The following is a 24,678-nucleotide window of genomic DNA, read 5'->3' on the forward strand; positions in this document are numbered from 1 at the left end:
GGAGGAGGAGAGAGGTGGAGTAAGAGGGTAGAGGAGGAGAGAGAGAGGAAGAGAGCGGAGGAGGAGGGAGGTGGAGTAAGAGGGTAGAGGAGGAGAGAGGGAGGAGGAAGAGAGCGGAGGAGGAGGAGGGAGGTGGAGTAAGAGGGTAGAGGAGGAGAGAGGGAGGAGGAAGAGAGCGGAGGAGGAGGAGGGAGGTGGAGTAAGAGGGTAGAGGAGGAGAGAGAGAGAGAGGAAGAGAGCGGAGGAGGAGGGAGGTGGAGTAAGAGGGTAGAGGAGGAGAGAGGGAGGAGGAAGAGAGCGGAGGAGGAGGAGGGAGGTGGAGTAAGAGGGTAGAGGAGGAGAGAGGGAGGAGGAAGAGAGCGGAGGAGGAGGAGGGAGGTGGAGTAAGAGGGTAGAGGAGGAGAGAGAGAGGAGGAAGAGAGCGGAGGAGGAGGAGGGAGGTGGAGTAAGAGGGTAGAGGAGGAGAGAGGAGGAAGAGAGCGGAGGAGGAGGAGGGAGGTGGAGTAAGAGGGTAGAGGAGGAGAGAGGAGGAAGAGAGCGGAGGAGGAGGAGGGAGGTGGAGTAAGAGGGTAGAGGAGGAGAGAGGAGGAAGAGAGCGGAGGTAAAGGGGAGAGAGAGAGAGAGAGAGAGAAGACGTGGAGTTGAAATTGAGAGGGCGGTGGAGTTCTTTGGGACTGTGCGTCAAAGTAGATTTCCTCCATGTTGGATGTGAACTCCACAATAACCCGAGAAGTTAAGACTAGACTGTGAGAAGGTTAGCACGCCATTCACCGGAAATCATACCACACTTCACAGTGATTCATTGTGGGATGAATCACTGCATTGAATTAACTGGCAGATATGTTTTCAACATATGTTTCTAGGCAATGACTTTCAATTTGAATGCAAAAGAATAAAACCCTCATTTTTACCCCCCAGGCCAAGGTTTGATGTTTGATACGCGAGGAGCTCAAAGTGAACTGTCTCCTGCCATACATCCCTATCCTGAGGCGATCTTCCGTGGGGATCGACTCGATCTAAAAGGGATCTGAGGAGATCTCACCCTGCGCGATGCCCAGCGCGGCGTACACCCCCACCCTCATGGGCACGTTGGCCTGCGTGTCGTTCAGTCCCGCGTCGTTGGTCCACTGGCTCAGCCAGATGTTGGCGCCGATGGCGGCGGCGTTCTGGCAGCAGTACAGGAAGCAGATGAAGACGGAGAGCACGGGCCCCACCGCCCGGGCGTACTCCAGGAACACCTTCAGCTTCACCTGGGCGGGGGGGGGGGGGGGGGGGGGGGGTGGGGGGAGGATGAGGGGCGGAGAATGTCCAATAATCAAAATCACAGTATCTTCGTGCGTGGGAGAAAAAAAAACGAAAAAAAAAAAAACTCCACGTCACAGTCGGCACTGCGACGGTCACGGGGACGACCGGGGCGTGTGTGTGTGTGTCCCCCCGGCGACGCCGGAGCCCTCCGCTCACCCGGCCCGTCTCGGTGGTCTCCGCCTGGATCAGCTTCTCCTTGGATGGCACCGTCTTCTCCGGTAGGGGCTCCGGATGCTTCCGCTCGCTGCACAGGCGCTTCCTCACCGACCTCGTCTTGGGGTTCTCCACATCCGACGAGATGATGCTAATCTGCCTGCGAGGGGTCAAAGGTCAAGGAAGAGGGGTCAGCGCTGCAGCGAAGGACGGGGGGACATGGGAGAGGGGTCAGGGGTCACGCAGGGGTCGGGAAGCAGAGAACAGGGGTTCCGTGAACTTCCATCCCTCTGCAAAGGTGGATTTGTTCCGCTTCTCTGTGTACCTTATGAACTTTCTTTTCTCTTCGTTTACCACCGGCTCGTTGGACACCATATCTGTGTGGTTGCTAAGGGCGTCGTCAGGGAACTCTTCGTCATCAATCAAGGCCTCTGTGGGGATAATGACATGGAAATGATGAAACTGTTCTGGGGGTCCACGGATAATAGGTCGGCTTCATGGAAGGGAGAAAAGCAATCACTGTTCAATTATCACATCGTTAGAATGTTTTGTGTCTGAGCTATTGCCAGGTCGGTGTTAGTTACGTATAGGCGGCCTCGTTTCACACACACCTCAAAATGTTACAGGATCTACTCCCACACACACACACACTCAACTGACGGGAGTCAGGTGGCTGAGCGGTTATGGAATCGGGCTAGTAATCCGAAGGTTGCCAGTTCGATTCCCGGTCATGCCAACTGACGTTGTGTCCTTGGGCAAGGCACTTCACCCTACTTGCCTTGGGGGAATGTCCCTGTACTTACTGTAAGTCGCTCTGGATAAGAGCGTCTGCTAAATGACTAAATGTAAATGTAAACAACCACACACACACTATAGCCCCCTCACACACACCTGTGGCCTCCTCCTCCTCTATGATGTCCTCAAGGGAGTAGTTCCGGAGGAACTCTGCGAAGGCCCCGTTCTCCTTGAGCAGGGCCTGGTAGGAGCCCATCTCTGACACGCGCCCGTCCACCAGCACCATGATGTTGTCCACCTGCGGCAGGAAGCTGATGCCGTGCGTCACCAGGATCCGCGTCTGGAGGGAAACGAGGAGCAGGGGGGGAACACCTTGTTTGGTTTGATGCATGAAGACAGAGGCGACACCCTGAAGAGATGTGATCTCACACACACACACACACACACGCGAATGCTCTCTCACTCACGCTTTCTGACACACGTCACTCACTCTCGCTCACACACATACAGCCGTGGCCAAAAGTATTGGGAGCGACATACATTTTGTGTTTGCAAAGCTTGCTGGGCCTTGGCATAAAATGCCTACTAACATGATTTCAGTAAGTCATATCCTCAGCACAGGGGAAAGTGTGAACTAGTTCTAGCCAAGTGAAATCACTATCTTTCAGATTGAGTAGATTGACTGCTGTAAAAGAGGCGACTATTTGTATTGAAAATGTTCGCCCCAAAAAAGCTTAAAAAAATATGAAATGTGCCTTATTGTATTCCAGTATTCTATATAAACATGTGAAAACTGTTTCCTCAAATACTAAACCAGCAAACTTTGCAAAACACAACATTTGTCATTGCCCAAACTTATGGCCATGACTGTACCCATACACACACACACACACACACACACACACACACACACACACACACACACACACACACACACACACACACACACACACACATACAGCATGAAGAGTTATTCATAAGTCTCTCTGTAAACCTTACTTCACCCTGTCCAGATATACAGGGCCCTGAATCTACTTGAGAGTGCGTTAACACACTCATTCTAGGTATATACTTCTAACAGCTTACCTCTGAGTCATAAACATGATCTATCGTGAAGCAGTTAAGAGAGTCTAAAACCATAAACCAGATAAGAGTTACAACTTCCTCTGACTGGTCTTACTCCACTACTGCAAGTCTCGACAAGCCTTCCAGGCTGACTACCAGCCCATGTAATGTGTGTGTGTTTGTGTGAACGTGTGTGTGTGCGAGAGAGAGAAAGGGTGTGTGTGAGAGAGAGAGAGCACACGAGTGTGTGAGAGCACGCGTGTGTGCGCGTGCGCGCGCGCTAAAGTGGGGCGAGACTGCAGTGGGTTTGCCAAAGACGCCGGAGGTCAACCTCCTCGGAAGGGGAGGTTGCGTCTCCCCTGGGGTCTCACCTTGTCCTTGAGCGCCCCATCGGGGCCCATCACTTTGTCGAAGATGTGCTTGGCCACGTGGGCGTCGACCGCAGACAGCGGGTCGTCCAGCAGGTAGACGTCCGCTTCGCTGTACAGAGCCCTGGCGATGCTCACCCTCTGTCTCTGCCCCCCAGACAGGTTTATACCCTGGAGGGGGGAGGGGGGGGAGTCGGGGGGGGGGGGGGAGGGGGGGAGATAGGGATGGACGGTTGAAGAGTCGAAGGATGGATGGAGGAATGAGGCAAGGGATAGAGGGAGAGAGTTGGGGACAGATGGATGAATCGAGTGAGAGATGGAGTTAGGGAGAGAGAGAGGTAGGGATGGATGGATGTAGGGAGGATGGAAGGAGTTAGGGAGAGAGAGAGAGAGAGAGAGAGAGAGAGGGATGGATGAAGAGTGGGAGCAAGGGAAGAATGGACATATGGACGGGCGAGGTCGAGGGAGAGAAAGAGGTAGGGATGGAGGGAGAGATAAACAAAGGCACGCACAGAGCCGTCAGTGCAGCACTACATGTGGTCGCCTGTAGAGGAACCACGAATGGCACGCTTTCTTCAGACTATGAAGACCCAGGGTGAGGGGGGGGGGGGCGTCAGGGAGGCCCGTACCTTCTCCCCGATCTCTGTCTGGTCCCCTCCAGGAAGCACTTCAAGGTCAGTGGTCAGGGCGCAGGCCTCCAGGATGCAGCGGTACTTGGGCTCATTGAAGGGCTTCCCAAACAGGATGTTGTCTCTCAGCGTGGCGTTCTGGATCCAGGCCTGCTGGGGTACGTAAGCCAGAGAGCCCTGGAGGAGAGGAGGAGGAAGGGGGGGGGGGGGAGGAGGAGGGGAGGGGGAGAGGAGAGGAGAGGAGAAAGAAGGGAGGATGGGGGGAGGAGGGTAGAGGAGGAGGATGGGAGAGGAGAGGATGGGAGAGGAGGAGGAAGAGAGGATTGAGAGAGGGGGAGGGGAGGGGATAGGAGAGGAGGAAGAAGAGAGGATGGAGGGAGGACGGGAGGGGGAGTGGAAGAAGGAGAAGTGAGCAGAGGAGGAGAACGGGTGGAGGAGTTAGAGAAGGAGGAGAGTAGAAGAGGTTGAGAGAGGAGAAGAAAGGCAAACAGGAAAAGGAGAAAGGACAGAAAGACAGGGACTCAGTACAGGAGAACGATGCTCGACCATTCTGCCTCAAGCTACCCAACAGATGAAAACGTTAATCTTTACAGCAAAAAAAAAAAACATATCTAAATGCAAACAAGTCAATTTCCAGGAAAACATACCCGTATAGAGATCTCCCCATCCAGCTTCTCCATCTCTCCCAGCAGGGCCGAGATCAGCGAGGACTTCCCACAGCCTACATGACCCACCACAGCCAGCAGGGAGCCCTGCGGCACCATCAGGCTGATGCTGGAGACACATACACATTCACTCATTCATAAGGTTGATACTACAGACACACATAAGCATTCACTCATCCATGAGGCTAATACTGAGGACTTTATTCATTCATTCATATGGTTGATACTAGAGACATGATTCACTCATTCACACGGTTGATACTACAGACACACATAAGCATTCACCCATTCATACGGTTGATACTGAGGACTTTATTCTCTCATTCATAAGGTGGATACTGGAGACATCCTTCACTCGTTCATAAAGTTGATACTGAGGAGACACCGTTCATTCACTCATTCATCAGTGCCATCAGTGGCACACAGACAGACTCTGCTGCTGGTCTAACTGGAGGGCGTACCTGTGCAGGACAGGGGGGTCCTCTTTGGTCCAGGTGAACTTGCCGTTGACCACGGTGACAGCACAGTCTGGAAGAGAACACACCGGAACATCACTACCTCCTGCAGAGCAACCCGGATGTGACGGCTAAGAATGACAGCATTATCTTTTCAAAACGAGTTTGGGGAATGCTTTGCAGGTCAACGACTGAAAAAAAACGACACTTCGTGAAATGCTGACTCACAGCCTAATGGATTCAATCATGACAAAACAAACATCGCAATGGGCTTCAGTGCAGCCCAGAGCACAAACATAACTGACTGACTGAGCCCAGGCTTAGAAACACAAAGAAACACTTTCCAAAGTGCCGGCATGAAAACAGCCAGTGTTAGCATGACTAGACAGAACAGCCCTCTACCACTCTGTGAACCCGTGACTATTCTCTCCTCTAGTCGACAAGTGGGAACCTGCCTGGCGAGACGCGGCAGGGAGTGTGTGCGTGTGTGCGTGTGTGTGTGTGTGGTGGGGGGGACACATGGTTTTACCTGAGGCAATGTTGGCTCTGTCCACAGACTCTGGGTCCAGCTCATCGTGACTCAGGAAATTCTGAATACGCTTCAGAGACACACTCGCCTGGAGCCCCGCCACACATGCACGCACACACGCAAGCACACACATACACACACACAAAGTAATGTAAATGTTATTTTTACCAGAGCATTTGGTCTGCAGGGTCCTGTTTATACAATAGATACATGTTCTCATCATGACGACAGAGAATGAGTGAGAGAGGGAGGAGGAGAGGAGGGAAAGGGGCAATGAGAGAGGGAGGAGGAGGAGAGGAGGGAAAGGGGCAATGAGAGAGGGAGGAGCAGGAGAGGAGGGAAAGGGGCAATGAGAGAGGGAGGAGCAGGAGAGGAGGGAAAGGGGCAATGAGAGAGGGAGGAGGAGAGGAGGGAAATGGGCAATGAGAGAGAGGGAGGAGGAGAGGAGGGAAAGGGGCAATGAGAGAGGGAGGAGGAGGAGAGGAGGGAAAGGGGCAATGAGAGAGGGAGGAGGAGGAGAGGAGGGAAAGGGGCAATGAGAGAGGGAGGAGGAGAGGAGGGAAATGGGCAATGAGAGAGAGGGAGGAGGAGAGGAGGGAAAGGGGCAATGAGAGAGGGAGGAGGAGGAGAGGAGGGAAAGGGGCAATGAGAGAGGGAGGAGGAGGAGAGGAGGGAAAGGGGCAATGAGAGAGGGAGGAGGAGGAGAGGAGGGAAAGGGGCAATGAGAGAGGGAGGAGCAGGAGAGGAGGGAAAGGGGCAATGAGAGAGAGAGGAGCAGGAGAGGAGGGAAAGGGGCAATGAGAGAGGGAGGAGGGAAAGGGGCAATGAGAGAGGGAGGAGCAGGAGAGGAGGGAAAGGGGCAATGAGAGAGGGAGGAGGAGGGAAAGGGGCAATGAGAGAGGGAGGAGCAGGAGAGGAGGGAAAGGGGCAATGAGAGAGGGAGGAGGAGGGAAAGGGGCAATGAGAGAGGGAGGAGGAGAGGAGGGAAAGGGGCAATGAGAGAGGGAGGAGGAGGAGAGGAGGGAAAGGGGCAATGAGAGAGGGAGGAGGAGAGGAGGGAAAGGGGCAATGAGAGAGGGAGGAGGAGAGGAGGGAAAGGGGCAATGAGAGAGGGAGGAGGAGAGGAGGGAAAGGGGCAATGAGAGAGGGAGGAGCAGGAGAGGAGGGAAAGGGGCAATGAGAGAGGGAGGAGGAGGAGAGGAGGGAAAGGGGCAATGAGAGAGGGAGCAGGAGGAGTCGAGGGCTCACCTGTACGAGGCTGCTGATGACCTGAGGCAGCATGTTGAGGGGAAAGCGGAGGATGTTGAAGAGAGACAGGGACACGAAGGCCTTCTCTGCGTCCAGGATGTTGTTCTCATCGACCGTCACGTACACCGCAAACGTCGTCAAGGCAACCTGAACAGGGGCCATCAGGGAACCAGCATTGGAGCAGATTTGGGAGAAACTCGTGCATTGCTCACGCTGTCTCTCCTACCTGCACTTAAAAATGACTCACTCTCTCTATTCAACAGCCTCCTGGCGTTTGTGTTCATGTTGAGTCATGGCAATATCTCTCATATTTGGATGAATAGCAACTTTATATGGAGCTCATGGTATAAACTGCCTTCCTGTTTCACTTCCTAGCAACAGAGTTGGTCTAAAATGTCTTCCCGTGTCACTTCCTGGAAACGAAGTTGGTTTAAACTGTCTTCCTATGTCTCTTCCCAGCAACAAAGAGGCTGTCAAGTGAGGAGGGTGTGTTGTGTCGGTTCGTACCAGGAAGGGGGCGCTGGTCCAGGCCATGGTAGACAGGGAGCCGAGGTAGGCTGTCTTCTTCAGAACCATGAGCTCCTTCTGGCGGATGGCCAAGACCTGGTCCATGAAGGAGTTCTCCCAAGCGTACAACTTCAACACCTTGATCCCGTTCAGGATCTCGTTCATCAGCTTAATACGAGAGTCCTTGTACCGCATCTGCTCCACCTGGGGGAGGGGGAGGGAGGGAGAGAGATGGAGAGGAGAGAAAGATAGGGAGAACAAATGCAAAATAACACAACAGAGAAGATTATTTAATGAAATGCTTCGAATGAGAATTATTTAAAAAAAAGGATTATCCGTTGACTAGGACTAAATATGTATGTGTTATTTATATTTCAAAGTAAAAAATATCCTGCATTTAAAGATGCTTTGAAAAGTTCCAAAGGAGAAGGAACCGTGCACTTCAAAGCAAACCACAGAGAGCAGCACAGATAAGTTTGCAAAACAAGCTCAAAAGGAAAACGGTATTTGTGTTTTATCTTCATACGCTAGCGGTGCAACTTCTTTGAAGAAAAACATGCCCCTGAATAATGCAATATCAAATTATGTCTTTTAATACGGAAGGAACGTCTCGATTTGGATCTTCTGGGGGGAGGAAACTGGTGGAGAAGCTGAACCAGCTGAGAAGCAGACAGAGTCGCTGTTTCATCTCCAGGTGTCTGACTTCAAGCGGAGGCTGCGGTCGGGATTCTCTTTGTGTACAACTCACCGTGACTTGTGTACACTCTGTACATATAAACAGCTGTGTGTGTGTGTGTTAGGTATTTGGTGTGCATGTGTTTGGGGATGTGTGTGCGCGCGTGTTTGTGTGTGTGTATGTGTGTGTGTATGTGTGTGTCCTGGTGTTCTACCGGTACCTGAAAGGCTCTGGTCTTCACAGCGATGGCAGCATTTAACGGGATAAGGAGCACCATCACAGCCACACCGGCTAGCACGGACGGACCGAGGTTCTGTAACACACACATAAAACACACACATACACACACAAACAAACAGATTAACCTCACCAGACCTGGCTCTTCAATACATCCCACTGATCCATCACTGCGAAAAATCCATACAAACCAGAGTAGGATATTCAACCCCAGGAAACATGCTCAATCAACACAGAGAGTTATCAACCGGTAATGTCTGTCTCCACAGAGGGCGCCACACATACAGATTATCACAGCAGGAGGAATATGGATGGGTCACCAATCAGAGAGTACATGTAACCCCCCCCCCCCCCCCACCCACTTGGGAGTGGGTGGGGGGGGTTACATGTACTGACTCTCTGATTGGTTGTGGCCACCCACCTGCCACAGGAAGTAGAGCGCCAGGACGATCTGCAGGGGGGCGGACCACAGCATGTTGAGGAAGGTGGTGAGGTCCATGAATCTCTGGGCGTCCACAGACATCAGGTTGACGATCTCCCCCACGGTAGAGGAGCGCTTGGCAGCGTTGGTGATCACCAGAGACTGGGCGGGGAGGGGAACACTGGGGTAACAGACTCCTGGGAAGGGTCAAACGTGTGTGTGTGTGTCTTTTTGTGTAGGTGTTTGGGTCTTAGTCTTAATTGGCTAAAAAGCCACGTGTGTTTGTAGTTTGTGTTTCTATGTATGTATCTGTCGGTGTGTGTATCAGTGTGTGTTTGTACTGTGCGTGTGTGTGTGTGTGCTTGCCCGTGCGTGTACCTTCCTGTAGATGGCCCCTATGATGGCTGTGCGGAGCCTCATGCCGGTGACAAAGCAGTACTGGAAGTGCTGGTGCAGGATGAGGGTCTGCAGGAACGCCACGAAGAACATGAGGAACGCCAGAGCGTAGCCCCACCAGTACGGAACGTTCTCCTCCTTGGTGAACGAGATCAACATCCTGAAGGAGGGAGAGAAGGGGGAGCGAGAGACGAGAGGGGGGGGGGGGGGAGGAGGGGGAGGAGGACAGAAAGAGAGACAGGGAGAGAAAGGGCGAGAGAGAAAAAGAGAGAGAGGGAGCGAGAGAGAGATAGGACACATTCGGAGGAGGAAACACATTTGAATCACAAACAAAACAGACCACAAAGTGATGAATGAACACAGTGGCACATGCAAACACACCAGGGACAGTACACTTCACACCGAACATTACACGGCTAGTGAACCCATGTTTACGTCCGACCTATTATTTCCATACAGTCAAATGTTTGCTTTCTCTTTGTACTGCTTAGACCTTCGCATCTTCACATTCGATCGACCCGAATTCTAGAACTCCAGTCCTGTTGTTTAAGCGGCCGGTTAGTTCTAGGTGGCTGTGTCTAGGTTCTGTTTCATGATTCTGTGCTGTACTCTCCTCTACTGGCCTTGTACAGTAATTAACGCTGGTTCTAGAAGGATTAACATGGATGGTACTGTTCTAGAAAGCCGTTTCTATGGCATCGTGGCTGTTCCTTGACCCTGACCACTGTCATGCGCTCAGAACGACGCACTTCTGATCCCTGATCTTCTGCTGTACCGTCTGCATGCACTACTCATCCGTCGCTATGGATACAAAACTCTGCTGGGGATCGCCCCGGTAGCTCACCTGATGAGTGAGCAGCGGCCTGGGTTCCTTGGCCCTTTGCTGCATGATTTCTCTCTCTCTCTCTCTCTCTCTCTCTCTCTCTCTACCTGCCTTTCTTGTCACACGTCACTTAACACTGTCCAATAAGGTATGACAAACGCCCCAAAAATACATATACAATATGTATATATAAAAACACCTCTGCTGAATCTATCAAATGTTCTAAAGTCAATAAACAAGGAGAGATGAAAGGTCCCAAAGGATTTTGCAGGTCCGACATAGGCGTGACCAGAACAGAAGAGGCCCCGCCCCCTACCTGAGGAGCTGAGGGTTGACGAAGGTGATGATGTCCTGCAGCAGCTTGTAGGCCGAGCCAATCAGAAAGTAGGGTCCGAAGGTCCTGAGCAGCGAGCGAAGGAACGCCGGCTTCCTGGGTGTCTTCTTCTTCTCCTCCGACAGCAGCGTCACCGTCTCATCAGGGCTGGGGGACAGCACCAGCTCACCAATCACATCTCATCACTCCCATTTGATCAGTCACATTTGTCCAATCACATTGGATCCATCCCATTTCATCAATCCCATTTCATCAATCCCATTTCATCAATCACATTTGTCCAAACACATTTCATCAATTACATTTCATATATATAGTATTTATTTTAATTTTTATATATATATATATATATACTGTATTTCTTCGATTAAACGCTGCCCTCATATAACGCTGCCCTCAAATATACGCTGCACCAAAAATGAACATTGTGTAATGAACGCCGCCGTCTTTTAAACGACCGCACCGCACCTAAAAAATCTGAAAACGGTTGTTTAATTGGTTAAATTAAAACACAGTATTTATTACACAAGTAAATCACAAGTGTACAATACAAAATGTATTTTGCCACTCGCGAATTCGCATTTCATCAACCTCGAGTTTGCGTGCTACAGATCTGTTGCTGCTGGTGAGTGCTTTCTGCACAGCTTTCTGTTTGAAAGCTAAAGTGGAAGGACGTTTCGGTATGCTGCTTCAGATTTCTCCACAAGGTAGAACACTTGTATTTGAGACAGTTTAAGTACTACCCACGCACGGCTTCAATTTTACACTAGGCTTTGTGTTCGACCTCCTTGTCTATTCTTTGTTTGTGTATGGCCGCACTGCAGCTACAATTCACAAAATCTCTATTACTAGTTAAACGCCGCCCTCGAATAAACGCCACACCAAAAATGAACATTGTGTAATAAACTCTGCGGCGTTTAATCAAAGAAATACGATATATATATGTTTGTATAGCCAATACAAGCAATGTCACACAGTGCTTTATCCAATCATGACCTCTAAGACACATCGGGCTTCCAACCAACACATTCCAGGACACAGTCAACACAAAGGTTATTCAGTGTTTTTTACCTACAGTGCTTCAACAGTTAGAGCCTTTCACTAGACATTCTCTACATCTGGCCTTAACGGCGCTGTCTCTCTTTCTCCCATTATCTGTCTCTTTTTCCTTTCTCACTCACTGAGTGAAACTCGGTGTGAATACTGTACATAGTGTCAAAATCACACATCTGTGTGCGTGTGAGAGAGAGAGAGAGAGAGAGAGAGAGAGCGAGCGAGAGAGAGTGATGTGGTGTGCTTGTGTGGAAGTGGAAGGGTTGGATTCCAGCAGAGGCTCACACAAAACAGTTTTTCAGTGAAGTCTGACAACTTGAACAGAATTCCTCGCTCCCGATGAAACAGGTTTCTCCTGAGCGCACCAGTGAAAGGAGGCTTAAGCCAGTTAGCACCTGATATCAGTTACCCAGCATGAGACAAGACACGCAGGGCTGGACACACCTGGCGGAGCAGGCTGGATAGGGGGGGAGAGAATAGAGGGAGGGGTAGCAGGAAGGAGAGAGTACAGGGTGGAGAATGGGGAGGAGGGGGACAGGGGAGGGAGGGGGTAATGGAGGGGGGGGAATGGGAGATGGAGGGGGGGGGGGGGGTTGGAAAGAACAATACTTGACACAAAAAGTGGAGATAGAAAAGGGTAGGGAACAGAAGGAAATGTAGAAAGAGATGGAAGGGGCCTCCAAATGAAACACAGAGATTGCGAGAGCGTTGGATGGTGGGAACGATAACAACGCAGACACCATGGTAACCGTGGCGAGAGGTGGAAGTTCAGCAGGAACTCCCATTCTCTGGTGTCGAGGGTGTTTAGACAGGAGATTCCAGTAGTTCGGCAGTGCGGGTGCTGGGAGGTGCAGAGTGTGGTCAGACCCTGGGGCCGGTTGCACAAAACACTAGGGGTGGGAATCTTTTGGTACCTCACGATTCGATTCGAATCGATTCCATGATTACATTTGATTCCAGTTTCCTGTTTAGTGTTACTTGTTTCTGTGACATGAACATGGAATCATTCTTTTTTTGTAGCATGTCACATTTCACGGAAGCAATTGTTCACAATGGCCTCACGCATAGTGTAGCCATTGTTTTCAACTTCTGCATCCTCTTCAAACTCTTCAATGGCTTCATGCTGCTCATCCTCCTCATGTGCAATGACGTTTTTGGATAGGTCGAACAGCACCACACGTGCTAAAATGATCTGGCATGCTTTGCCTGCACCTACACGGAGCTCAGCATGCAGGCAGTGGGAGCGGCGTTTCCACTGCCCGTTGACCCGCTCAATGGCCCGTGTCTTCCACAGGCCAAGTTGTAGTTCTCATGTTGTGTGGGAGATGGAGAGGGGACCGAATGGTACTATCAATTATTAGCAATAACATCGAGTAAATTCAGCTATAGGCCCAATTTAAGGTCAAGAATGCAGCTGATAGATGGTGTGGCCACTTGAGATCTGTTGGCAGGGTTCCTGAAGGGTGTCATGAGCCATGAACGACATGGATGCCCACCGTCTCCAAGCGGGGTGCCCTCCTCAAACTCCCTCGCTACGTTGCTTTCATCAAGTATCCGAGCGTCATGGCTACTGCCAGGCCACTGTGCAATAGGGGTGGGTGGGTCGATCTAAAGTATCGATAGTATCTATACCAAAGTTGGTATCAGTATCGATCGATACTCGCGTGATGAGATCGATACTTACGTTTAAATTCCTCTTCTCTTCATTCGGCGCACAAGTCCCTTTACATAATAGTGGTTGTGCAAACACCACTCTTCTCACTTCGCTCAAGCTCAGTTTGCCCCTCCCCCACCTCCCCCACTATGCTGTGACCTGTTGCCGGCGTGCACGTGAAGTAACGTCAGATAAGCTGCTTTTCTAAGAAAAAAGCATCGGTATTGGCAATACTGGCCCTGTATTTACTTGGTATCGGATCGATACTAAATTGTGCAGTCGCACACCCCTATTGTGCAACGACGTTGGTTATCTCATTTACATACAAACTAACTGGACATTGATTGAATGTTGATTTTTTTTTTCGCTGACAAACTGATCCTCATATTGAACGGGCGCTGGAATCCTTATGTGGGTCCCGTCTATCACGCCGCATAGGCCTACTCTCGGGAAACCGGCAAAATTAAATAAGTGCGCCGCTATCTCATCCTCCTCTTGTTTTGCCAGGAACTTAACCACGGGGTTCAGCAGACGAGTAAGACCGTTAGAAACCTCTGCTATTACAGATTGAAAAGATCCAGTAGCATAGAACCGTAGAGCAATTAATAACTGCAACACGTCTGGAAGAGCACAGCAGCGGAAAGTAAAGTTATCCAACTCTAGACGGTCGGACAATTCATGAATTGTCTGCCGGTCAAATCTATCATTTAAAATCAATTGCTCATCATTACACGTATCCATCGGGTTCTCGTGGACGCGGAACAATCTTCTTGGAATATAGGTTCATTTATCTCAATAAACTCGGCAATGCGGTAAAGATTATGTCAGAGGTACCTTAAGTTGTCTTCCTTACTTTGGTTGCTAAGGTCTTTCTTGCAACGCTTTTAAGAACTTTAAGGGATTCCTTAAGTATAAGACCAACATTATAAGACTCAAGGAGAAAACCTTAAATACTTTAGGGAACATTTAAGGAAACCATAAGCAGAAGACTTAAAGGTGTTTTGTGCAACCAATTATATTTTAAGGAAACCTTAACTCTGACTTTAAGGAAAATCTTAATGTAAGGTGTTTTATGCAACCGGACCCTGGTTCTGTATTCCACCAGACCTGACCTGCTGGTCTGTATCACCAAACATCTCTGGAATGGGGGGTTTATTGGTTGTGCTAATCTGTGAAGCGCTCTGTAACATTGCTTGTAAAAAGGGCAGTAAAAAGAAAATGTGATTTAATTTGCTCTACACTGTAGCCTGCAAGACCTGCAAAGTTCGATCCAATATGAGATTTCTCTCCCTCTCCTCTCCCTCTCCTCTCCCCCCTCCCTCCCTCCTACCTGGAGGTCTGAGCCTGGGCCTGCTCTTTCTCCCACTCCTTCAGCAGGTGAGGGACGACCACCTCGGAGCTGTCCCTCTTGTTCAGCGACCACAAGTCCTTAGCCTCCAGAGGGTTCTTGTAGCCTTTGATTGCCATTCTAAGATGGGAGGTGGGGGTGGGGGAGGAGAGAGGGGCGAGGGAGGGAGACCAAATAAGAGAGAGAACAATAGGTGTGTGCGAGAGAAATGATAGGGGTAGGCAAGAGAGAGTAGGAGGAAAATTGAGATGCCGTGGAAAGAGAAAGAGGTGATGGAGAGATGAGAAGAGGAAGAGAGAGAGAGAGAGAGAGAGGTGGGAGAGAAAGAGATGAGAGGCGGGGAGAGAGAAAAAAGATGATTTGTATCTAAAGCGTAACACATAGATACAATAACAAACTGCAAACAAAACACTGCAGTGCTGCCTATAGTCTTCTCAGTAATAACAGTAGATTACAAAATGGTCAATCTGTATGTTTCCATGACTGCTGACAACCCAACAGTTTCTAATGTAAATTTCAAAGATATTTACGGTACCATTTGTAACATCTGTAAAAGAAAAATGATTGGTCCTGTTCCTTTTTGTCTCCTATTGGTCTAGCCTGTTTTTCCTTTGTATTATTATGCATCTTTTGGACTACAGTAAATACATCTCAGTCCTATGTGGGTTCAGCAGGGGGGGGGGGGGGGGGGGGCAGGGGGGGGGGGGGCAGGGGGGGGGGGGGCAGGGCTGTGTTGTGTTGCAGACAGGGTTCTGTTACCTGGTGAACCACCAGAAGGTCATGGTGGACAGGAAGCCGGCGGTGGACTCAGGACAGGGATTCTGGGAAGGAATACGCAGAAATGGAAATAAATAGGCCAGGCGAGTCAGATGAGGACAGAGCCAGACGACTCCCTGCCTGAGGCAACAGCTGTGTGTGTGTGTGTGTGTGTGCTCCCTCTAAACACACTTGGGAGTAAGCTGTGCTGGGCACCCGAGCACACGTCAACACACTCTCTCGCACGCTCCCCCTTTCTTCTCCCTCCCCCCCACTTGCCGAAGGCACACCGACGCAGAAGAACACACGCGCGCACACACGCGAACGCACCACAACCTACACACCCACTGACACAAACGCACACAAACTCACATCGACACACACACTTACACACACATCCACACACACAGGCGCATTTGGTTTCCTCACAGGGTCGGTGACGACGTTGGAGAAGAGGGGAGGCTTCTCATTGAAGCAGCAGAGCACCAGCTGCAGCACCAGCAGGATGAAATACACGTAGAAGGTGGCGAGACGGAGATGGTCCGGTCCCTCCGTCTGCAACACGCGGACGTCAGGAACACACCCAGTACAGTACACACACCCACCCGCACACTGCACACACACATTGTGCTCCCACACACAGACATACTGGACACACCCGCATACACGGTACACACACTCATTGTACACACACACACACCCACTTACTGTATACACACACATGCACACACACACACATACTATACGCACACCCACTTACTGTGCACATGCACACTCACAGAGACATACTGAACGCGTACCCACAAACTGTACACACACACATATATACTGTACACACACTGTACACACACAGACACAGAGCGAGGGTCTGTCTCTGAAAGGAGCCAGCCGTCTATGCAGCTAGCCAGCCTATCCTCACCTGACCCTTCATGGCAGGACAGTTAATGCGGTTAAGCCTACCACTTGGCCTGAAAATATTGAGGCCAACCTATGTGTTTACAGCGCCGATTTGAAAGCTGATTCCTGCTCCCGGTGGTTAAATCAAAATGTTTTCGCAAAGAGCATCGGGGATAATCCAAATCAAATCAAACGATTTATGTGTAAAGCCCTTTATACAAGCTAAGACACGGATGTGTATAGATCTTATGGATCCTTGAGGTACAAGGATCCACACCATCCACACACAATCTGTCTGTCTGCCTGTCGGTCTGCCTGTCTGTCCTAACCTATCCTCTCCTATCCTATCACGCCCCCCCCCCCTCCCACCCCCATCCACACACAATCCTCACATTTCTGCATTCTTGCCCTCTCCTGGACTCGCTCTCCTCTCCCCTCACCTCCTCATTATCAACCTCAGTTGACCCCAACACCACAAAGTAGCCAACTAGCATAAGCTCTTTAACAAGGGTGTTAGAGAGGGAGGGAGGACGTGAGGAGAGAAGGAGTGATACATTTTCCCTCAGAGGTTGAGGGAGGTCAGTTGAGGAGAGGAGGAGAGGTAGATAAGAAGAGGGAGACGTGGATGAAAAGAGGTTTTAGAATATGAACTATGAATGTATGTGTGTGTGTGTGTTTGTGTGAGAGAGTTAGAGAGAGAGTGTGCGTGAAAGAGTTGAGTGTCCTGTGTGTTTGAGAGAGAGTTTGTGTGTGTGTTTGTGCATGAGAGAGAGACAGACAGCGAGAGAGTGAAAAAGAGTTGAGAGAGTGTCCATGTGAGAGAGAGAGAGAGAGAGAGAGAGAGAGAGACAGAGAGAGTGTGTGAGAGAGAGAGTCGAGACTCGTGTGCCTTGCGTGTGTGGGATGGTGTCTGAACCACCGTACCTGGTTGGAGGCCTGGATGATCTTGGAGCGGAAAGGCACGATGGCACACAGAGTGGACACGAACCAGAAGATGAAGAGAACCCCGGAGGACTGCACGCCTCGCAGCCTCTCCAGCTGGACCAGGAAGGTCGCCAGCAGCTGAGAGACACACAGGGAGGAGGAGAACGACGGACAGATAGAGAGGAAGGGGGGGGGGGGAGAGGAGAGGAGAGAAAGAGGGGAAGGAGAGGGAGATTGGAGAGAGGGAAAGATTAAAGAGAGAGGGTGGTGTGTGTGTGAGTGAGTGTGAGTGTGAGTGTGAGAGAGACAGAGAGAGAGAGAGAGAGAGAGAGAGTACACAGTTAAATAAGCACAGCAACACAGAGGCCATGTAAGGTAGCGGTGCTGTCCTCAGACGCCCCCTCTCACATGGCACACACACATACTGTAAGTCGCTCTGGATAAGAGAGTCTGCTAAATGACTAAACGTAAAATGTACACGCGCTCCCAATAAATCCCATTCCAGGCGAGTTCACCCTGCCCTGTATTAGCGGATGTGGGTTACTGTGTTTGTGGGCTACTGTGGTCACACACACTGCACGGACCAAACAGCCCCACCAAAAAAACAATCCAGAAATGCTACAGAAACCAGACCCGCCACTGAATCAAGACAAAACCCCAATACAGCGGCTACAACCTTCGCAAAGTACGCTAGCCGGATCTATAGAACGGGCCCTTTGTCAGGGAGGGGCGTGAGTGATCCAAGGTCGGTGTGTTTACACCGGCACGTCCGCTTGTCCGAGCACCTACCATTGTCATGCCGACCACCAGCGGAGTGACGAAGTAGATGGGCGGCTGGGAGAAGCCACTCTGCAGCTCGTGGAACGTGTAGAAGAGGTCAGTCCAGCACACGATCCACAGGACCACACCCAGAGCCTGGAGGTGAGAGGGAAGAGAGAGGGGAGAGAGACAGAGAGAGAGGGTGGCGGTGAGGGAGAAGAGGAGAGGGGGGAGAGAAGGAGAGCAAGGAGAAAAGGGGAGGTAGGGAGAGAGATGTTGGGAGGGGGGGGGAGGGGGGGCGAGTGAGAGGCAGAGGAGAGAAAGAGAGGGAAAGAGAGATATCGAGAAAATCAAGAGAGAGAGAGAGAGAGAGAGACAGAAATAGAGGACGATAAAGCAAAAGAGAGACACACTAAATACAAAGACACATTTACAAAAAGTCGAAACATCCCACCAGTCGCCCAGGCGAAGACCCTAACCCAACCTCCGAGACGGGACCGTTGACGAACCGGCGACCGTGTCGCGCGGCCGCCTGAGCTCCTTCTCCTCACCGTTTTGACCCGGTTCAGGATGGACATCATGATGTAGCCTTTGTTGTTCTTCTTGAGGTAGAGGAGGTAGAGAGGGCTGACGGCCCAGAGGTACAGGCAGGGCAGCCATGACAGGACGGACAGCTGGAAACACACCGGCAGGTCCGGGCTGTCCGTGTGGAGCGTCCGGTTGGCTTCCTGGGTGACCAGACAAGATGGAGGACAGGCGTTAGGGTGGGATGAAGGAGGAGGAGGAGGGGGCCCAAGCACCGCCATGCCGCCAGTTTCACCGCCGACACTCTACACGTCTCCCACCGGAGAGGAAACCAGCAGCTGATCTTAGATTCTGATGACGGAGGACCTTTCATGACCTCTTGAGCACTGGAAACAAGCGTGTCCCTCAACACTAGGCTCTTTCATTCTCTAGAAAGGCTTGCAGCGCTTACTGCAAGCTTTCGTGTGTGCTGCATGTTGTGCTAGGCCCCTTTAACTAGCTAGGCCCCTTTTTGGGGGTCAGATGGCTGAGCGGTTAGGGAGTCGGGCTATTAATCAGAAGGTTGTTGGTTCGAATCCCGGCTGTGCCAAACGACGTTGTGTCCTTGGGCAAGGCACTTCACCCTACTTGCCTCGGGGAGAATGTCCCTGGATAAGAGCGTCTGCTAAATGACTAAATGTAAATGTAAACCCAGACAGAGAGAGGGACAGTTCATCTCAGGGCAACACCCTGATGACTCTGCAGGGCCTCATCACGTTAGCATCACAGACTGGGCTGACCCGAACCACTTAGGGCTCAGTCAGGTCAGTTTCCGCGGTGACATCAGGTCACATTTCATGGATGGAATGTCATGCCCTGATAACGGCATACGCGCGCGTGTGTATGTATGAACGTGTTGATGTGTGTGTACGTAGGCTACGAGTGTGTGTGTTTGTGAGTATCAACTCGTGTGCTCCATGCTTCCTTAGTACAGCTCAGTTCCCGATGCAGAGACACTGCAACACTGAGCATAGATCCTGAACAGATAAGACACACAAGAGGCATACTCCAATATAATGAATAATAAACGGAAAAAAAGAATACAAAGTATTCATTTAGCAGGAGCGCTCATCCAAAGCGGATTGTACGAGGAGGATTTGAACCTGGAATCTCTCGGTCTGCAGGCAAATATTTCCCGCTGAGCATTACAAATGCAATACACAATACCTGCTACTGTCAGCATACTGTCCACAGCATGACTCAGCCTCTGCTAGAATACTTTGTGGAAGAAATTGGGATTTCCTGTGTGCTTACATTAATCACTAATCAATAGAACTAGTCATTGGATACTAGTTAGTACGTTTATCATGTAAGCTTGCTATTAATAACAGTATATTGTGTTTATGTGTCAGGTTAATAGATGTTCGGGGTCAGGAGAAAGTACTGACTAAACGGTCCTTGTCATGACTACAAGGAGAGCTCCAACTATGAACTCTCTAGTGTGAGAGTTGTCATGTGTTGGGAGCAGTGAATCTTTTTCTCTGAGACTGCTGTAACATCATTCCTGCCTGACTGTCACAATCTATGTTTACATTCTTGTGCCCTATAAAAGATGGTCCTCCGGCTTTCGGAGCGGAGAGAGACCTGGTTGAGACCTAAGCTTGGTGTTGTGTTGTCATTTATGGTCAGAAGACTGGTTTTCTCTCCCAATCTGCAGATTGATAAATACGTATTAAAATCCAGAACTTAACTGAATTTAGTCACTCCGTTTATGAAGAGACGGACAAAACACTTTCTTTATCAACTTCCACTTTCTTAACTCAACATGTACAGCTGAGTTCTTTTTCTCAGGCAGAGGCAGCTATGATGTTGAAAGCTTCCTGTGGACAGAATCCATTTCTGAAACTGCATAAAACCAGAGCTGGGAAACCTTTTCTCTGACCCTTGAGGAGAAAGCACACGTAATTCTTTGATACATTAGCACATGCTTTATGCATCCCACTTAACTATAAGCACAGAGAGAGAAAACAGAGAGAGAAGGACAGAGAGAGAAGAAGGATGAGATGGAAAGAGCAAGAGGGAGAGAGGCATTCATGACGAGAGTAAGGAGATAGAGAGATACAGAGAGAGCGAGAAAGAGAAAAGAGATTTGAAAGATGATAGAAAATGAGTTGCCCTGGAGAACACACAACATCTCACATGATCACGCCAGCACATGAACCACATGCAAAACCCTCCATGGATATCAGCCTGCCCCTCCCTCAACCTGCTCTGTTCATGTGAAACAATAGCAAAAAGAGAAGACGAATATTCTGATGATCCTCTGAATGTACACACGGTATCAGATATCGTCTCGCACTGACTGATGTCCTCTTTTCTGCGGATTTGCACGTAGACACAGTAGGTCATAATTTGGGCTGTCTGCAAAGTACTCCACATCGCTGATAACCCGGTTTAAACCCCCCTGGATCGACAGGGAAGAAGGAGCACAGTGAAAATATAATGAAGACAAACGACAGCTAATATTTTTCGGACAAGATCAACGTCCCCTTAATGACTTTACGGTTCCCGGTTGCTGGGACAACCGGTGTCCAATGACAAGAGCGCGTCGAGGGGAAAGGAGCTATGGTATGCATCTGCAGCCTCTGACACTGTATGCTGACTGCCAACAACACCTGCTGTTCCAATCCTTCTCTGCCAAAGCTGACACTGGGCCTAGTGTTGTGCGCATCAATAATTGACAGATGTAAAGAAGGTAGAGAAGGAGAGGAGGGAAAGAGTTTGAGAGAGGGAGAACCAGAGAAAGAGAGAGAGTCGGAGAGGCAGACAGGAAGAAGGAAGGAGAGAGAGAGAGACATGTAGTAGTATGTTGATGTTTTTGTTTATATACCTTGATTTCACAGTAGGAGCTGGAGGTGAACATGCTTTCAAGGGCTCACAATGTAATGGCATAGCGGCCCAGACCCTGTGCTAGATAAACACAGCTGTCCTGCTCTCTGTGCTTCTCACTCTCTCTGTCATCACTCTCATGTAGTATGTGTGTGTGTGTGTGTACATATTATGTGAGTGTGTGTGTGTGTATTTGCATGTGTGTGTGTGTGTATTTGCATGTGTGTGCGCGCGTGTGTATTTGTGTGTGTGTGTGTGTGTGTGCCAGAAGCTACCAAATTATCTGGGCCTTCATACAATAATAGTTCACCACACCAGACATGAAACACACGCTAGTCATGTAACACACACTGTACCTGCTCCACACAAGATGTGCAACACACCCCGCAGCCAGACAGTCGACACAGCCCTCTGCCTGACCACATCTGGTGTGTTGTGAAAGGATTTCTCCATGCCTGTTTCTCCACCTCCCACTCCAACTGAGTCCACAACACGACAACTTCTCTTTTAAGTTGTATAAATGTTTACCAACGTGACCTCGGCAAACAAGAATCGATTCAGCTTTTTCTGCCGTCGGCTTTTTCTGCTGTCTCCGGGCCGACCCCACGGCCAGGAGACAGCGTGTCTCCTCCTGTACCCTCAGCCCACTCATCCGGGATGATGAAGTTACTTCAAATGGATGATTCTCTAATGCCCATTTCCCATATGTTAGAGCGGCACAGGGCTGACCTTTCCTCCTCAGTCCTCATCCGTGTGCCGGTAAGAACGGACAGCAGAGCGAGACAGAACGACCGGCGCGGAAGGAGACCGGCACGGCAGGAACTGGACCAGACACACCGAACGAGGAGACGCTCAAGTCAATGGATCACACTTTTAAGGCGGGCAAATAACTGAGAAAAAGACAGGAAGAAAAATACATTCCAGTCAGAGGTGAGACCGCAAGAGTGACGCGGGCGAGAAAGAACAACGCGAACGCAACAAATGGATCGAGTGTGTGTCCGTCGCACCGTGGCCCGTTGTGTGGCGAAAAGAAACCGCCCATCGCACTGGGACACGGGCAAACGTAAACGGGAGCAAACACGGCTCCTTCTCTTGTTATTGCTCCACGCAGGGAGGGAGCTTTCTCCGCTCTCTGCGTGTGAACACACTCCGACAACAGACACCGGCTCAGTGGGTGAGGAGCAGACATAGTGCATGAGTGCTGTTTCCGACACGTGTGTTCGTAAAACTCCGCCCCGAGCGCCGACCCCGTTCCAAATCGTTTCCCTCTCTTTAACCTTGGCGGTTCCAAACGTATTGTAACACCCTTCCCCTCAGCCCTGTGTAGGACACAGGGCCAGGGGTTCCGACCTATTGAGTATCTCAGAGAACCAGTACAGATTTGGGATTAGGTTTACTTGCCTGTACCTGGAATATCACAAGTCCTAGATCAAAGCTCCCTTCTCTGACACACCTGGCAGACTACAGACTTCACTAATGGACTCCCACTGTCGTTATTTCACTCCAGCGGTCTGGGAGCAGCAGTGGCTGCTATAGAATCGTCGGAATTGAAATACTGAAAGAAAGGTGTGGAACGTGAGAGGGGAGAGTCCGTGTCGGGAATCCCTCGGAGCTAACCTGCAGGGAAGATAAGGCACCATGGAGAGGATGTGACTCATACATCACGTTATTTAGCAGACGCTCTTATCCAGAGCGACTTACAGTAAGTACAGGGACATTCCCCCCGAGGCAAGTAGGGTGAAGTGCCTCGCCCAAGGGCACAGCGTCATTTCGCACGGCCGGGAACCTTCTGATTAATGGCCTGATTCCCTAACCGCTCAGCCATCTGACTCCATCCCTCCCTGTCATACGGTCGATAATCTTTGTTCGGTTGGGAAAGAAGGCAGGTCACCTTGCCGGGAGGTGGGGGAGGAGGTGAGCTGAGCGTGGTTCTCATAATGAGTTTGTGTAAGGTGGGTCAGGTTGGTACACCTGCCCATTCAGACTGACTTGGAGGAAGGTCGAACTCTTCTGAACTCTCTTCTGCTCATTCAAACCTGCAAACAGGCAGGGCTGAATGGGGCCTTCATAACATTTAACACGTATGAATGACAGAGGTTTTTGAAAATGTAGTTAAAGATGAATGAGTAACAGTAATTCATGTTCCTGGGATCATTTGACCCTGACACACTGCAATATCAGTTAAGACCATCAGCTCCAGGGAGGGAGGTAGGGAGGGAAAATGGAGAACAGGAGACAAGGAATGTTGTGTTTATGTGTATGTAGTTACACTATGTAAACCTAGAACTCCTTCCAGTACAAACACACATGTTCAGTCACAGGAACAGATCTGCTAACTTCAGGAACCAGGCTGTTAGTATTGTATAGTATGGTTAGACTTGTTTCAACTTACACCACTTATTTAAGATGTACTCCTATACATTGAACGTATGCACCTTCCTGCCAAAGTCAATTCCTTGTCTGTGCGAACCCCTTTCTGATTCTGATTCTAGTGTACCACAGCTGCACACAGGGATAAGAGATCACGTTTCCTACACGTGTGACATCCCACCACATGATCTTACACACCCCTTGATGGACGTCGTCTCCCAAAGTGGAGGATAGGAGAGGAGGAGGAGGAAGAGAGGTGGGAGGATTCTTGCCGATGGCCTTTCCTTTCAGTTGGCACTACGTAGACGGTTGATTGGCCCGTTTTGGAACCGCACTAACGTGCGCGTTTACTTTTTGATTTGCTTTTTTTTTTTATCTCAGTCCCCGATCGGGCTGGTCGTTTTGGCGCTGCGTTCCAACGAGCCCCAGCGGTGTATCCTGCCCACGTGCGCCAGGGATCAGATCTGGGTTTACAGACTCCTTTTCCTCCTTGAAGGCCCTGAGTGTGGAACGACAACAAGCGCATGGCCTCTCTGCAGCGATGGCAATCACGTACGTCAGAGATCTCTCCGTCCGGATCTGCCCTCCCCAGTCACGTGGTCGAAACAATTCAAGGTGAAGCACGGGCAGCATCCTCTCCTCGTCCTCTCTCTGTCCCTCTCTCTATTCTCCTCTGTGTCCTCGTCTCTATTCTCCTCTGTGTCCTCGTCTCTATTCTCCTCTGTGTCCTCGTCTCTATTCTCCTCTGTATCCTCGCCATTCTCCTCTGTGTCCTTCTCTCTATTCTTTTTCTGTCTTTCTCCTCTGTACCTCTAAGGGCTGCCACTTACACGAGACAAACCGTTAAAAGGGAACAAAGCGCGTGTATAAAAGATTGAGCCCATTCACGCACACAACATAGCGCCACAAGCCATACGGTAGCTGCAGCTGTGTGAGGATGTGACACCTGAATAGCCCTGACCGAGCGTGTGTTTTGTT

The 24,678-nt window shown here is 50.2% G+C and overlaps 1 protein-coding gene across 1 annotated transcript in view; it reads right to left on the reverse strand.

The window, feature by feature from the left end:
• Nucleotides 1–543: 543 nt before the first annotated feature.
• Nucleotides 544–24,678, reverse strand: part of abcc3 (ATP-binding cassette, sub-family C (CFTR/MRP), member 3) — a 38,399-nt gene continuing 14,264 nt past the window's right edge. Inside the window, exons 2-22 of the mRNA XM_067244208.1 lie at nucleotides 18,489–18,665; nucleotides 17,968–18,093; nucleotides 17,179–17,316; nucleotides 15,787–15,912; nucleotides 15,361–15,422; nucleotides 14,584–14,721; nucleotides 10,529–10,693; nucleotides 9,372–9,549; nucleotides 8,994–9,155; nucleotides 8,556–8,648; nucleotides 7,660–7,863; nucleotides 7,153–7,299; nucleotides 5,905–5,992; nucleotides 5,382–5,448; nucleotides 4,903–5,029; nucleotides 4,256–4,432; nucleotides 3,630–3,797; nucleotides 2,350–2,533; nucleotides 1,784–1,889; nucleotides 1,462–1,618; nucleotides 544–1,250 (exon numbers count right to left, since the gene is read on the reverse strand). Of these exons, the coding sequence (XP_067100309.1) occupies nucleotides 1,017–1,250; nucleotides 1,462–1,618; nucleotides 1,784–1,889; nucleotides 2,350–2,533; nucleotides 3,630–3,797; nucleotides 4,256–4,432; nucleotides 4,903–5,029; nucleotides 5,382–5,448; nucleotides 5,905–5,992; nucleotides 7,153–7,299; nucleotides 7,660–7,863; nucleotides 8,556–8,648; nucleotides 8,994–9,155; nucleotides 9,372–9,549; nucleotides 10,529–10,693; nucleotides 14,584–14,721; nucleotides 15,361–15,422; nucleotides 15,787–15,912; nucleotides 17,179–17,316; nucleotides 17,968–18,093; nucleotides 18,489–18,665 (3,024 nt within the window). The 3' untranslated portion in view covers nucleotides 544–1,016. The remainder of the gene's footprint in view (nucleotides 1,251–1,461; nucleotides 1,619–1,783; nucleotides 1,890–2,349; nucleotides 2,534–3,629; nucleotides 3,798–4,255; nucleotides 4,433–4,902; nucleotides 5,030–5,381; nucleotides 5,449–5,904; nucleotides 5,993–7,152; nucleotides 7,300–7,659; nucleotides 7,864–8,555; nucleotides 8,649–8,993; nucleotides 9,156–9,371; nucleotides 9,550–10,528; nucleotides 10,694–14,583; nucleotides 14,722–15,360; nucleotides 15,423–15,786; nucleotides 15,913–17,178; nucleotides 17,317–17,967; nucleotides 18,094–18,488; nucleotides 18,666–24,678) is intronic.

The sequence above is a fragment of the Osmerus mordax genome, chromosome 10 (genome assembly GCF_038355195.1).
Source record: "Osmerus mordax isolate fOsmMor3 chromosome 10, fOsmMor3.pri, whole genome shotgun sequence".
Lineage (NCBI taxonomy): Eukaryota > Metazoa > Chordata > Actinopteri > Osmeriformes > Osmeridae > Osmerus > Osmerus mordax.